The sequence below is a fragment of the Pyrus communis genome, chromosome 5 (genome assembly GCF_963583255.1).
Source record: "Pyrus communis chromosome 5, drPyrComm1.1, whole genome shotgun sequence".
In the NCBI taxonomy this organism is placed as follows: Eukaryota; Viridiplantae; Streptophyta; class Magnoliopsida; order Rosales; family Rosaceae; genus Pyrus; species Pyrus communis.
This window is the reverse complement of record NC_084807.1, coordinates 2052780-2066993: the sequence shown is the minus strand read 5'-3', so window position 1 is coordinate 2066993 and position 14214 is coordinate 2052780. Positions and strand designations below refer to the sequence as shown.

The 14214-nt window shown below is 35.2% G+C and overlaps 2 protein-coding genes and 1 pseudogene across 2 annotated transcripts; 2 read left to right on the top strand and 1 right to left on the bottom strand.

Moving 5' to 3' along the window:
• Nucleotides 1-457: 457 nt before the first annotated feature.
• On the top strand, nt 458-2602 carry LOC137733528 (annexin-like protein RJ4; annotated as a pseudogene).
• Nucleotides 2603-3413: 811 nt separating this feature from the next.
• Nucleotides 3414-6503, bottom strand: LOC137733314 (annexin D4-like). Its single transcript, XM_068472473.1, has 6 exons — nt 6451-6503; nt 5662-5837; nt 4765-4983; nt 4194-4418; nt 3893-3964; nt 3414-3788 (listed from the first exon to the last, which is right to left on the bottom strand). Exons 1-6 carry the CDS (start codon nt 6494-6496, stop codon nt 3579-3581), a joined length of 948 nt encoding a protein of 315 aa, XP_068328574.1. The 5' UTR covers nt 6497-6503; the 3' UTR covers nt 3414-3578.
• A 4824-nt stretch (nt 6504-11327) lies between these two features.
• On the top strand, nt 11328-14138 carry LOC137733131 (annexin D3-like). Its single transcript, XM_068472291.1, has 6 exons — nt 11328-11668; nt 12319-12464; nt 12620-12847; nt 13245-13457; nt 13558-13647; nt 13825-14138. Exons 1-6 carry the CDS (start codon nt 11488-11490, stop codon nt 14026-14028), a joined length of 1062 nt encoding a protein of 353 aa, XP_068328392.1. The 5' UTR covers nt 11328-11487; the 3' UTR covers nt 14029-14138.
• The last annotated feature ends 76 nt before the right edge of the window (nt 14139-14214 follow it).

Sequence of the window (14214 nt, the reverse complement as noted above, 5' to 3'; positions counted from 1 at the left end):
AGTTTTGTTAATTGTACCCTTTATGTGCTTAGGTGCAATTATTAGCAGTGATTCTGTCATTCCTAATTCATACGGCTCTACGACAACGGAGTATCTGTGACTAGACCCCTACTAAAATGCATATTTTATTAGTAGAAATGCATACATGAAAAGCATGAAAAGCATGATTTAATGATTACATATTGTGAAACGTTTTATGAGTAAATTATATTTACACTCTATAATTATCATGCCATACTGAGAATATTTTGGAATACCATAATTTATCAGACTAATGTTCATTGTAGTATATATGATGGATGACTATATATTATTTATGAACATATTTTCTACACTTCTTCGTAGTATATATGATGGATGACTATATACTACGAAGATGTTTTTGAGATATATGTATCTATGTTTGGAAATAGTATATTTAATGTTTTGTGCTTATCTAGTGTTCACTATTATGCCTATGGGCGAGGGAGATATATGGTTGAGGGAGGCATATGGCTGGCAGGAGATTGGTACTAATACCACTAGTTAGCACACTATAAACGAGATATGTTTCATGAAAGGTTTTATGGCATGCTAGGGTTTTCAGAAAACCTATTACTTATTATGCTATGAGTTTTCATTAAACTTTGGGGGTTAGTATATTGAATAACTTTTTCAGTATTATATACATATATCAACTTGGTCCACTCATGTTTGTTTTGCGCCCCCTTAGGACACAGGAACGAGGTTTACAACCCGAACTACAAGGCTTTCCCCTACCAATGATATCGTGCCATCTCGTCTGCTTTGACATCATTGTAATAACACCTTCCGCTTGTATTCTGAATTAGATTTATGCTCTGAACATATCATGCATTATCAATATGTTTTCATTGTTGGCAGTTGAATATTATTTATATCACTATCTTCACGCAGAAATGAATAGTCACATCTTATTATCTTGCTACAATTCATAAACATCATATCGTGCACTAGTAGTTCTTTTCTAACGATACGTGTTAAAAATTTGTATATTGTTTTATGTAGTTTAAACGAAATTTATATGCATGATTTACATGTTCTTAGGATGTGCATTCATTAAATGGCTTGCATCACCTTCGGGTGTCGGCCAACATGTGGCCATCCCGATGTCCCTCGGACATCGTGATCGGGGCGTGTCAGTCTGAGGTCTCACCAGAGAGGTGAGGTGGTGTGGTGGTGATGTTGTACGGGTGCGGTGAGTGTGTGTCTCTCTAAGAAAGGGAGAGAGTGTTCCTCGGAAAGAGACAAGGGGGAGAGAGAGAGAGAGAGAGAGAGAGAGAGAGAGAGAGAGAGAGTTCTAGAGAGAGAAAGAAAGAATTCTAGAGAGAGAGGGAGATGTCACAGGACCAAAGGAACATCCCAGAAAATGGGGTCACCTGCCACGTGTCAGCCTGGGAGTGGTCCAAGGTGGTCCAAGGGACACATGGCCATCAAGAAATCTGAGTACAACTTGCTGTAAGGAAGGCTTACCAAGTTCGCTACAAGCACTTCTTGGAGGAAGACTTGGCTGCACACACAACTGGTGATATCCGCAAGGTAAGAGCATTATTAACGGCAGAGGATTTTTTTGGTAAACAGTCTGACATGTTATGAGAGTTCACTTTACTAATGGACAACATAATAAGTTGGAGAATTTTCCATTGTTTGCCTCCTCTTTTTTGTATTAGGTGAAGTACCATTTTGGTATCTATGTTTTTCTCAAATTTTGTTCTGAAAACTGTTAGACTAGAAGAATTGTTAATGGTGTTTGATGATTTTTGGTCAATGTTACAGCTTTTGTTTGCTTTAGTGACTGCGTATCGTTATGATGGTTGTAAGATCAATGCAAAACTGGCGAATTTGGAGGCCCATACTCTTCATGATGCTACCAAAGACGAGGTTTTCAATCATGATGAAGTTACTAGGATCCTCAGTACTAGGAGCAAGACTCAGCTCATGGCAACCTTTAACCGCTACTGAGATGACCATGGCACTTCCATCAGTAAGGTACGCATGAACCTCCTTACGTCAAAGTTCGAGCATCCAACCCAAGACTAAGTACTTCCAGAGACTTTTATCTAGTAAGAGTAAGATTCATGACTGCCGAGATTGACCTGTAAGTTTTCTTCTTTTTATGAGAGTTTGTTGGAAGAGGTGGTGATGGAAAAGGCACTGCATGTAGCCCTCCGATGCCTCAATAACCCCAAGAAGTACTTTGAGAAGGTTCTTCACAACGCAATCAAGAGGGTTGGAACTGATGAGGATGCTCTCAGTCGTGTAATCGTGACAAGGGCTGAGAGGGACGTGAAAGACATCGAAGTGGTTTACTACAAGAAGAACAGCGTTCCTCTCGACCATGCTGTGGCCAAAGAAACTTCCGGGGATTACAAGGACTTCCTCCCTACTCTGCTGGGGAAGGAAGATTGAAAATCTTTGCTGAGCAAATTAGTATGACCAAGTGCTATGAGTGCTTCCGTTTTTCTATCGAGTTTGATGACTGTCTTTATTTTCCATGTTTGTGTTTCCTTGTGGTGTGACTATCTACCTTACCTTTATCTATGTTTGTTGGAGTTTAAGGTTTTTATCAAGACTTTTTGTTTTCGTTTCGGATGTTATGGGGTATTAATAAAAGTTGTCTGTCAGCTTTTTAATCAAGGGTTGACTAAACAGAAGTTATATTTATAATCTAGCAACAGATTTCGATTAATAGCAAGCGAGGAAAGTAAAAAGACGTAATGAAATTTCAAAACTCCTATGCCTGATAATTAAATATGAGGAGAAATGGATATGCTGAGCAAAAATATTTGGGTGTGAGTCGTGTGACTTCTATAAATAATGTCTGTCTTGTTCTCTTGCCAAAAGTCGGGGAAAAAGTGTCTTCGTGACTTCTACCAGAAGAACAGGACGTAAGGACTAAAAACTTGAACAAATCTAAATCAATAGCATCAAAATCCGAGGAATCCTCCCATTAAATCATAACAAAGCTTGTGGATAAATCTCAGGATCTGTCAACAAAATAACTCGTTAAACGATCGCTTGAAATAAAAAAACAACCCAATTATTGGTATATGAATTACAAACTTATGTACGTGGATTATGTCATTAATTGCTTAGAGAATGTTTGAACTATGTCCTTAACTATTAGAAAATGTTAACAAATGTTTATAGGTAATCTAAAAGTTTCTTAAGCCTCTGTTAGTAATATACTGATATTTCCTTAAAGTCATATTCAACTGGAGAAAACTTGGGCTTACTTTCAAAATAGGCTTTGCTAATCTCATCCCATTTCATTCATTAACTTGAGCAAAGAGGGAGTGGTCTCACCAGCTTGAGTCTCTGCACGCTACTTTGAAGTTGCATCGAGACTTCTTCAAACATGAAATCAGTTTATTGAAATGCTGAAATGCCTCAGTGATTGATTTATTTATTTCAGTTTCTCTTAATGATAACACAACACACATACAGATAGCTATAACAGCCATGAAAAGGCCAAACAATCGAAAACAATTGAAAAGGGTAACACAGAGACGCTTCCAATTAATCCCGACAAACCCCAACTTTCCGTCCTGCCGTTTTAGTCAGCCTCCTTTTGCAAGCAATGTGAGTAGGAAATCCTTATAATTCCCATTAGCCGTCTCTTCAATTTTCTCAACTAAAGAGACTCCATAATGGTTCTCGAATTCCTCCTTGATCTCCACCATGTCCGAGTGAGCTCGGGTAACAATTACTCTAGTCAATCCCTTCTTGGTATGCTTATGGACATCAGTTCTCACTGAATCTTCCAAGACCTGATAAGCACAAGAGTTCAAGAATTTCATGCACAAGGTTGCTTGAGAGGTCATATGTAATATTGCATGAGTAACTTGATACAAAATTTGTGACTCTGGCTTACCTTGCTGAAATATTTCTCAGGAGTACACAGGCACTGCACTGTCTCTTTTAACCTCACAGCATGATCAAGATCCTAAACAAAATAATGTGACTTTAGAAAATAGATGCAAGTAGCATTCTGAATACTGGAAGTATTTCGGTTGACAAAATTTCTGGATAATGTTGCACAGCCAACTCTTTCTCCCAAATTATTTCTCTTGCATACGTAAGGTTGCATATTACATGCCGTCTAAGTAGGCCAAGAAAAGTTCAAAGAATTAGCTAGGCAGTTAAACGTTTCTCTTTGGACCTTATATACATACTTCATCAATGTCGTGGCCAGAAATTTCCTTGTAGTGTTTAGAGACTTCCTTGAGATGGGGCTTGCTCCTTGTTGATAGTATCCTGATCACCTCATCATCTTCATTGGGGTGCCTCTTATCGACATCCTTAATGGCATTAACAAGTGTTTTGGCCTCAGATTTTGCAGTGTCATCCTTAACCTTTGTTCCTTCATACCTATAGGAACTCACAAGAGCAACCAAGAGCTGGACAAAATGAAAACGAAACACCAGTTAAATGCCTTCACATATTCATTTCCTACACACACATATTACAATTCATATGCTCAAGGTCCGAATACGAAGAAAATGAAGAAAATAAATGAATTTCAAATGACTCATTACGTGTAGTTTTTAAACCTTATCTTTGTGCAATAGTCGTGCAATAAAATTGAAAAAAAAAAAAAAAACCAACGAAGTACAAGGCCCATATTTCTCAATTCTCACTTCGATCTATCTCAGGTCACAATTATCAAATAGGCACTATTATCCCACAAACGAAAGAAAACTAAGAGACAACATGCAAGTGCTGAGTATGGAAGATGAAATTTACCTTGCCTTCAGGGCCATCAATGTGGTAGGCAACATCTTCTTCAATGGAGTGATCAAAGAGGGAATGGTAGGCCTTCCTAGCTCCTAATAGCTCCTCGGACGATCTCGTGCATGTAATCTCAACAAGAATACCATATGATTCTGGACCTTTCTTCAAGGCCTCCTTTGCCAAACGAGCATCTCTTTCCCATGGATGCATTGTCCATAGGACCACAGCATTCTGACAAAATTCATAATAAAGAACATCATCACTCCTATTCTCATCATTATGCACAAATTTGAAGACTAATGTTTCTTATTAGACTAATGTTATAAGTCAAATTATTGGACTATGAATAATTCACACATGCAAACATGACTTTAGTTTACCAAATGAGATTATGGGGCTGCCGCGCGCCCTTTTGAAAGGACAGATTTGCAATAATGTGTTGATTAGTATCAATAACATGTTGATAGTTGTCAATATCGCTTTGTTATTGATTTAGTATCAACGTGTTATCGTCAATCTATTTTTAATAAAGGGCGGACGTCCAACAGAGAGATAAACTAGTGTGTGTTCTTATTAGCATTTTTTTTCTTTTCTAGCTTTATCAAGTTGTGCAAGCATGTTAGATACATTGGTAGGACACCACAACAGACATACAGACATATCTAACCAAATTTGGAATGACAATTAGAAGTGAAACCAATAATTGTTCCAAGAGTGAATTACACTGAGGGAGTGCACAGTTGGTTTGGTTCGGTTGATAAATAATCTCTTCTTGGCAAATAAATAAGAGGTCTCAGATTCGAATCTGCCTCTATCAGAGTTGAGGGATTTGGAATTAAGATGCAGCTTAAGAAAATTAAAATGAAAATACCTTAAGAATAAGATAAAATAAAACGACCAGAAAGTTACCTTAAAACGCAAGAACTCATGCTTTAGAAGCTTGATATGGTGATCATCCCAGCGCTCGAAGGAACGTTCATCTTCCTTGAAAAAGTGGGGAGTTGTTGCTTTCCTGAAGGATTGCCTTTCCTCAGGATGCGATTTTCCCAATATTGCTACCAGTGCCTTCTCATCAACTCCAAGTCCTGCCTCAGTTAAATTAACATATATTATTTTATTTAATTAATTAATTAATACAACCTCTTTATCACTAATTTTAATAAGACAAGTGAAAAACTCATATTCACGTCTAATTAACTACGAATTCCACTATGATGTGTTTATATATTTACTTCATATCAGAATGAGAAGGAATTGGGATAAAAAGGAATCCAAATGCGAAGTCTAAAAATTACTATTTGATATAAAATTGTGGAAGAACTGAGTTTTTGTAGCAACAAAAGATTAGTCCATAAACTGTAAATTTTTGTTTTTACAAACAATATTGGAGTGGCGGAAATCGAACTGGGACCTGAAGGGTGAATGTTCTTGATATACTTAGCTGTTTTCAGCTGTAAAATTAAGCAAATGGGGAAAATCAATTTAATTCACGTACATGTGATTGACTAATTCACTAAGAAAAAAAAAATTTGAATAAAAGAAAAATCACTCTAAAGAATTAGAAGAATTAAAATTGGAACGTAAGCAAATTGTAATTGTAAGAGAATTAACGAAAACAAATCGTAATTGTAAGAGAATTAACACGTTGAGATTGAAATGATAAAATGAAATAGAGGAAAATTATTATTTAGAGGGAACCTGAGAAAGCCTTGGTGAGAGTTTGCAGCTCAGGAGTGAGAGCCATTGTCTTGTCTGTGTTGATTCTGTTGATAGAGATCTTCTTGCCGTGCCGCATTATATATGAAACCGAAAAGTTATATTTGTCATTTCGAGTCAAGGGTACTTTAGTAACTTTAGCTATATTATAAGTCATTACACTGTATAGTAATGAGATGTAAGGAATTGATTAAACGGCAATGAAACAGACGTAGTCGTATTTTACAAATTTATATAAGTGTAAATATGTGTCATTTATTCATGTGGCGTTTCTAAACCGTGCATCTTTAGCCGCAGATATGGTGTATATTTTAATTCCCATGGTTTTCACCCCTAAAATTTTGATTTTGCCTTCAAATAAAGAGGAATGCTAAGAGGACTCTTTATAGGTTCTCTTCACCTCACAGTTTAACGTTAATTCTTGTACTAACATTATAAAATATTATATAAAAAACATGAAGTGACAGAGAATCTATGAAATGTTCATTTTTTTAAAAAGTATTGTTTACATTTCTCTTAAATCAATTGAGTGGTGAAAGAGTGATGGGAAAAGGGTCAAGATTGAATCACAATAATTGTGTCATAACCATTCAGGACTCTATTTTCATATTCAATGATGTTCACATATAAAATTACAACACTGTTTAGAATTTAATGCATTTTTTACAATTTTTTTTTTTTTTAACGAGTTGAAATCTCAACGACGATTCTCTAGAGATTTTAATAAAATGTAGTCATAATACCGTATTTATTGACAAAACTATGAAACGGTGAAAACCAAATACATTTATTATGAAATACATTGAAGCCCAATTTCAGTTATTGCATTTATTGTCATATTGGCCACTCAAAAAATATGTGAGAACGATATTTATAAAAACTTTTATTCGTGAGATGAATAATATCTTTAATAGTGAACTTGATTTTGAAAAGAAGTTACACCTTAACGGGTAGAACAACTTATACCCAAATTGGGTTAAAATTCGAATTCTTTAATTTGAATGTAAAGAAATGCATATACCATCATAAGAAGAAAAAAAATTATACCCAAAAAAAAATATTAATAAAATATTTAGGAAAAGCCTAATACGTGCAATTATGTTAGAGTGTTACTATGCTCACCTCCTATTTCTTTTTCACTCACACATTAAATTTGTCATCTATATTTTAATCTTATACTAAAAGGTGCAATCATCTTAGTGCTAATATCGTCCAGTCTTGTGTATTTAATGTATTTTTCACGTATGAAAGTGTGTTGTGATGTTGAATGAAAAAGAATAATAACATATATAATATATAATTATATATATTTGGTGTTATAGATAATTTTGTTTCAACAAGTGTAGACACACAAAGATGGAAGGTGTATTATAAGACTCCCTAATGTGATAAATGTGACAACTTACAAGTTAAAAATTTGTTGGTGACCACTGACATATTGTTAACAACTCAATGCTTTCGTGTCTTAGTTCCCATGTGCGCACACACAACACATACACGACGCATGCCTTTTCTCGAAGGGAAATCCGTCTAGCAAAAATAAATAATTCGAACAACTTATATCGTGCTTGCCATGAATTTAAATTAGATATTATTATGGCCAACTATCCAGGTAAGGATTTGATGTGAAATATATCCTGAATTATTTATGCATGAGACTCTTTAATGGTTGTTTGGGAATCATGTGATGAACATCTTCTCTAATTGTCCTATATATGCATGGATCACATGTGGTTCCTAAACTATTGAACAAAGTAATATTATAATCACACGTCCCAAATTACTTTCTCCACATCTTTTTAATTTTTTAATATTTTTCTATCAAGTGTTATTGATGTGTAGAAAATATTAAAAAAATTAAAATGATGTGGGAGAAGTAATTTGATGTGTGTGAATATAATCTCTCTTGAACAAATCAAACAAATATGAAGGGTTGAAAATCAAACTAAGTCAAACAAACAAATTATAAAACTATGAATATTACTCAATTAACTGAAATTTTAAAAAACCCACTACAAATTAGTCGAGACTGCTACATAATTCATAAGACTATATTTTGAGTTACTTATTGTAAAATAATGAGTACAAACACTCCAATAAAAAAATTAACAAAAAAAAAACTAAAGCGAAACCGGATTAGAAATGCTAATTCTTGTCTTCCAACATGAACTTCCTTATAGCAAAGTTATATACATACATGTATATCATTATACCTATAAATTGCCTTTTTCTAACTTATTTTTTCTGCAACATGTAGTGCTTTTGCTCTAACCATTCATTTGAAATTCCTAATTTTCTTCTTTTTCACGTGGGAAAAAGTATAAAGATAAGCAGTATCCATATCACATTAATTCTGACGTAAAATATTTTAGTTCAGAATCTTCCTCTCGAGTGAAGAAGCTCGTCGGATTTTTCTTGGCCACCTGAAAGTTGAAACGCAGGCAGGCAAGCACAACTAACAAAAGCAATTATGTAGTACCGTAGGGCAGCCTAATCCATTTGTTGAAACATATGCATAATTGCATCCACATATAGTTCTACGTAAGAGTCAAAATGTGCAGGCACAGCTCGGGATAGACATCGATCTGATGTGTTCATATTATTAAAAAAAGTTTCAAGAAGTTGGCTTGCAACGTAAACCTAATTAGCAATATATCAAGAGTAATTTAACTATATATACACGTGCAAGATTTCTCTTTTTTAGGTTTGAAATTTATTCTCAACACGTCCCGTCACATGTATGAATTTTCAAACCTAACACGTGGATAATACAAATTTGGTGACATAGAGTATGTATGTGCGTTGGGATTCACAAGCGGGACAACATGCTCTGCTTATAAGCACATTCAAAGTTTCTCTTTCCCGACATGAAATCCACTCTATAAAATATGTTCATATTAGTATATAGAGATATGTTAAAGAGACTCTCTTAAATTGAGATTCTCCATGACCTCTCTAACACATCATATTTTTGATACAATAATATTCTATAATGTTGACACAAAAATCATGTCAAAAACATAAAATGAGGAAAAGTTTATAAAAATCCTACTTTTGGAATAGTCCTCTTAGCATTTCTCTTATTAAGAACTGTGGGGATATTGTGATCAAAACTGATTGATCCTTTGAAAGTTGGAACAGGCTGTCTTATCTCTTGTCCTATTATTTTTAATCATTGTACTGTTTGTTTTCTTAAGTATCACGATATGTTTTCATAAGGATTTTGTGCTAATCTTGTCCGGTAAACTAAAGTATCATATTAATCCTTACGTACTTTTTATTCCGTTTAAATCCTAACACAACCTAATTTAATATATTTCCCACACCATCCTCAATTTAAGAGGTTATTGACAATAGGTAACATTTTCAAACGAGTCTTTGAGAAAATTTTCAAGTAGATGGTCAAATCGACTAAGTAAAACAATAAAATTATTAATAGACCAGAATTAACTCAAATTCCTAAGTAAAAGCAATGGATGTTTTTGGTCTAAGAATGCTCTGAAAATCAAAGTTAGTAAAATTTGCTCACAATGTATGTGTTATAATTTGCTCACTTAATACTACAGTCTAATGATACTTCTCTTTACTTATAAGTGAGGTTTTAGGCTCGATTCTCAATATAAGCGAATTTGAATCACATTATCTTTAACCCATTGTGAAGCTTAGCACACTCCCCCCTAATGTAAATAATATCGTTTGTTATAGAAAATAAAAAATAAAAAAAGAGTCTTTCTTTTTCTTTGTATTAAAAAAAAGGCCAACTAGTGAGTTTTCCATGGTAGTCCATCCTTCTGGGGGTCAAGAAGACTCCACAGAGGATTAGAGGCATTTTAGTCTCTTCCTGGCCACCACGTGTGATTTCTAGCGCTAGAGATCGAACTCAGGACGTGCCGTGTAGAATACGAGCCTAGACTTCGTCAACAACCTCTGGACAATCCGTGGTGGTTATATGTGTTAAAACTTAAAAGAGTTGAAGGGTGATTAATTGTGTAAGTAGTCTTCTTTCTTAGTGTTGTTCTTGTAGATGTCAATAAACAATTAAACTGCCAAACAGCAAGCCAGGCAGTTAAACAGACATAAAAAAAAATAAAAAAATAAAAAAAGCTATGTATGATCAAAATATCGTTACAAAGTTAAACCTAATTAAATCCAACTTGAAAGAAGTAAAATCTAATAAAGTCATTAGAACCAAAACCAAATGTTAATCGAGTAATTAGCACTCTTGCGGAGGAGTAACGAGAATTTGGCAACCGAAAAATTAATAAAAGTTTGTGGTCTCTGTGTATAAAGCACAAAGTATCGTGTGCGGCTATATTTTGGACAAACACCACTTTTCTTTTGCTAGGGTTGCCCTATTTATTTTATTTCCTTATTGTTTTTTTTGGTAAACTATTTTCCTTAATTGTTTGGTAACCAAGAAAAATCCTTGTAGCGGTCGCACTAAGGGGTGAGTTCAAACCTCTTCTTTGTGTAAATTTGAGGGTTATCAATATAATTTGATGAAAATGACCACATTTTTAATAGATTAAAATCAAAGATCAAATAAGTCAAATTCAAAAACGGAAACCGAAAAATACGTATAAAAAAGTGATTAAATGAAATTATTTTTTAACGCAACGATATGTTTACATTAAAGGATGCGAGGAAGTGACTCCACACATTATTCACGTCATTATTAAACAAAATTTCTTACAATTAACGGTTAAGTCAAATGTCATAATTTCACAATGTACAAATACCAAATTGTTACGGTTAAGAATACATGTGTAAACCGTCCTAAAAGGGAAAAGTTCAGGTACTAAACGGAGTTAAATAGCCTCAAAATATTTAATAGCAAATCGGGGTTATTCTTGTAAATTCAAAATATATAAAATTTTGGGGCATCTTTTCATTTGGTCCGAATTAAGGCAACTATGTGAGTATGAAAAGATGATGATACAAAATCTTTGATTTTCCAGCGAAAGTTGAGGCGGAGGACGAGCAAAAAAACAACGAAGAGAACAAGAAGGAAACGGCTAAATGCGGAGCTTCTTTGGTAAAGGCCGTACCTCGTCACTTCCCAAACAAAATGCTTCGTCTGGAAGCTCAGCTTCAGAGAAAGATTTCAAGCTGATGAGCGGATCAATGGGCAGTCTCAAAATACCAGAAGCTGTCCCTCCTCCCGACCAAGACTGTCAGAGACTTAAAAAAGCCTTTGATGGTTTTCTTCTCACTTGCTCATTCACATGATCCAATTACAGTTTATGATGGTTCTGCGTCCTTAACTGCTTTATTCAATTGCGTGTAGCCAAGTTAGCTACAACAGCGTGCTTCTGTCTTATTGTAGTTTAGATAGAGTGGATTAGAATTTGGCTATGTTAAAATAATTGTTTTATTCAATTTTCTTGGTTTATGAGATTTCTGAATTTTGGATGGGATGAGTTTGATTTCTTCATGTGGTTAATTGGCAGAAACATGTGTGGCTTTTTGCATGTCTATCATCTTCTCTTATTCTCTTGCTGAAAAGCTGAGTAGGATAAATTTTCTATAAAATTTTCTGTTATTTTTCATTATGTTTTTCGAAAAAAAGTAATCAAATTCTATCATTTTCTATTATTTTTCATTACGTTTTGGAAAATAAATTTTGTTTGTTGAGACTTGGAGTATTTGAAGCCTGAAGTCTTGATGCAAAACCGAGTGTAGTGGCGTCCTAGGATTCATACAGTCGACCTCATTTAGTGGAATAAGACTTTGTTGTTCTTATTGTTGTTGCTGCTGTGATCATAAATGAATTTGCTGCTGCTATTGATTCATGAATACTTGTTTTTCTATATATATTATCTATAGTAATCTTAGGTGTTGGTGTAACAGGATTGGGAACAGATGAGGACGCTGTGGTATGGATATTAGGACACAGGAATGCTAGCCAAAGGAGGAAAATCAAAGACACGTACCAACAGCTTTACAATAAATCCCTCCTTGATGATCTCCACGCTGAACTTTCCGGAGATTTCAGAGTAATTTTCTCCAATATTTTTTCGGTTTTAAAACTCGTATCTGTATTCATCCAATTGCAATTTTAAACCTTCATAAGAATGTTATGTTCTTATTGTTTATGTTGATGTTATTCCGTCGGTTTATTCGTAACCATTCAAGTGATGATGTGTAACAGAATGCAGTCCTTTTGTGGACATATGATCCTCCCGAAAGGGACGCTAAGTTGGCGAGAGATGCACTGAGGACGAAGAAGAAAGGCGTAAAACACCTAAAAGTGTTGGTTGAGATAGCTTGTGCATCATCTCCTAACCACTTGATGGCCGTGAGACAGGTCTACAGTTCACTGTTCGATTGTTCTCTTGAGGAGGACATTGCCTCAACCGTTTCCCTACCCATCAGAAAGGTAAAAACATATTTTCCTACGTCAGGAATATCAGGTTCAAATACTTGGTAAATTTTCGTTGTTATATTGCTCAGTGATTACTAACATCTTCGTCTGGAAATATTCTAAAAAAGGGTGAAGATTTTAAAGCAATTAAGCAGTACTTGTCTGAAATAATACGACAAAAACAACCGAGCCTTATCCCACTAAATAGGGTTGATTGTATGAATCCTAGAACGCCACTGCACTCGGTTTTGGGTCAAACCTTCAATTAGCTCCACTTGTCTGAAATGATAATACAAAAAAATTGCTAAGACAGGAATATGTCATTTGTTTTCGTTCACTGAAAACAGAAAATTGTGGTTTCGGACTGGGTCTAGTGTTGCATTCTATTGACTCATACTGTTGGTTGGCACAGCTTCTCGTGGGTTTAGTGAGCTCGTACAGGTACGACAGGCAGCTGGTGGATACAGGCATTGCCAATTCAGAGGCATCTAGGTTACACGAAGCCATCGAAACAAAGCAATACGATCATGATCAAGTTGTTTGGATACTCAGCACAAGGAACATCTTTCAACTAAGAGCAACATTTGAGTGTTACAAACAGAAGTATGGACATTCCATCGACCAGGTATACATCACGTCTCCTTCTCTACTCTTCAGTAATCTGAAGACTCGCGATCTTCTAATCCCTTGTTTTTCCTTCGGAACTTTGCCAATTTCGTTGACAGGACATTAAGAGCTGCGGCAATGGTGATTTCGAATCTGTATTGATTGCGGTGTATTGGTGCATAGCAGCACCTGCGAAATATTTTGCAGAGGTTAGTTCATTCCCTCCGCACCAAGTACTTATATCGAGTATGGTGTTTGGTTCTTTAAATTCCATTACTGATGAACGTGTTCGGTCGGATTCTAGAAAGTGTTCATATCAATTTTAACCTCCGTTGTACCGGAAAAGTTCTTAAACGACCTTTCGTTGTTGCTTGAACCACAACCAGGTCATCAAAGATTCCGTTGTTGGACTTGGGACGGATGAAGATTCTCTGAATAGAGCCATTGTCACCCGAGCTGAGATCGACATGATCAAAATCCGAGAGGAGTATTCAAAAATGTCGAAAACCAGCCTTGTCGATGATGTTATAGGCGACACATCAGGAGACTACAAAAACTTCTTGTTGACCTTGATTGGAGCAAGAGTCTAAATTCATTCTACCAAGAAGCTTAAGACCTCGATTGAGTTTATAATAAAAGTGTTATGCTTGTGTTAAGAATGCTGAAACTTGTCGCCTATTTTCGACTCTATCGACTGTTTGTAAGTAATTCGAAGATTGTTTCGCTTTCATTGTCAAAGGAAACTGCTTTGCATAAGTAACTGAGGCTCGTATGGA

Coding starts and splice junctions, on each gene's coding strand:
- LOC137733314 (XM_068472473.1), bottom strand. CDS start 6,496: ATGGCTCTCACTCCTGAGCTGCAAACTCTCACCAAGGCTTTCTCAG. Junction 4,419..4,764: donor TTGATGGCCCTGAAGGCAAG/GTAAATTTCATC, acceptor CATTTTGTCCAG/CTCTTGGTTGCTCTTGTGAG. Junction 3,965..4,193: donor CTGGCCACGACATTGATGAA/GTATGTATATAA, acceptor TATTTTGTTTAG/GATCTTGATCATGCTGTGAG.
- LOC137733131 (XM_068472291.1), top strand. CDS start 11,488: ATGCGGAGCTTCTTTGGTAAAGGCCGTACCTCGTCACTTCCCAAACAA. Junction 12,465..12,619: donor AACTTTCCGGAGATTTCAGA/GTAATTTTCTCC, acceptor GATGTGTAACAG/AATGCAGTCCTTTTGTGGAC. Junction 13,458..13,557: donor ATGGACATTCCATCGACCAG/GTATACATCACG, acceptor TTTCGTTGACAG/GACATTAAGAGCTGCGGCAA.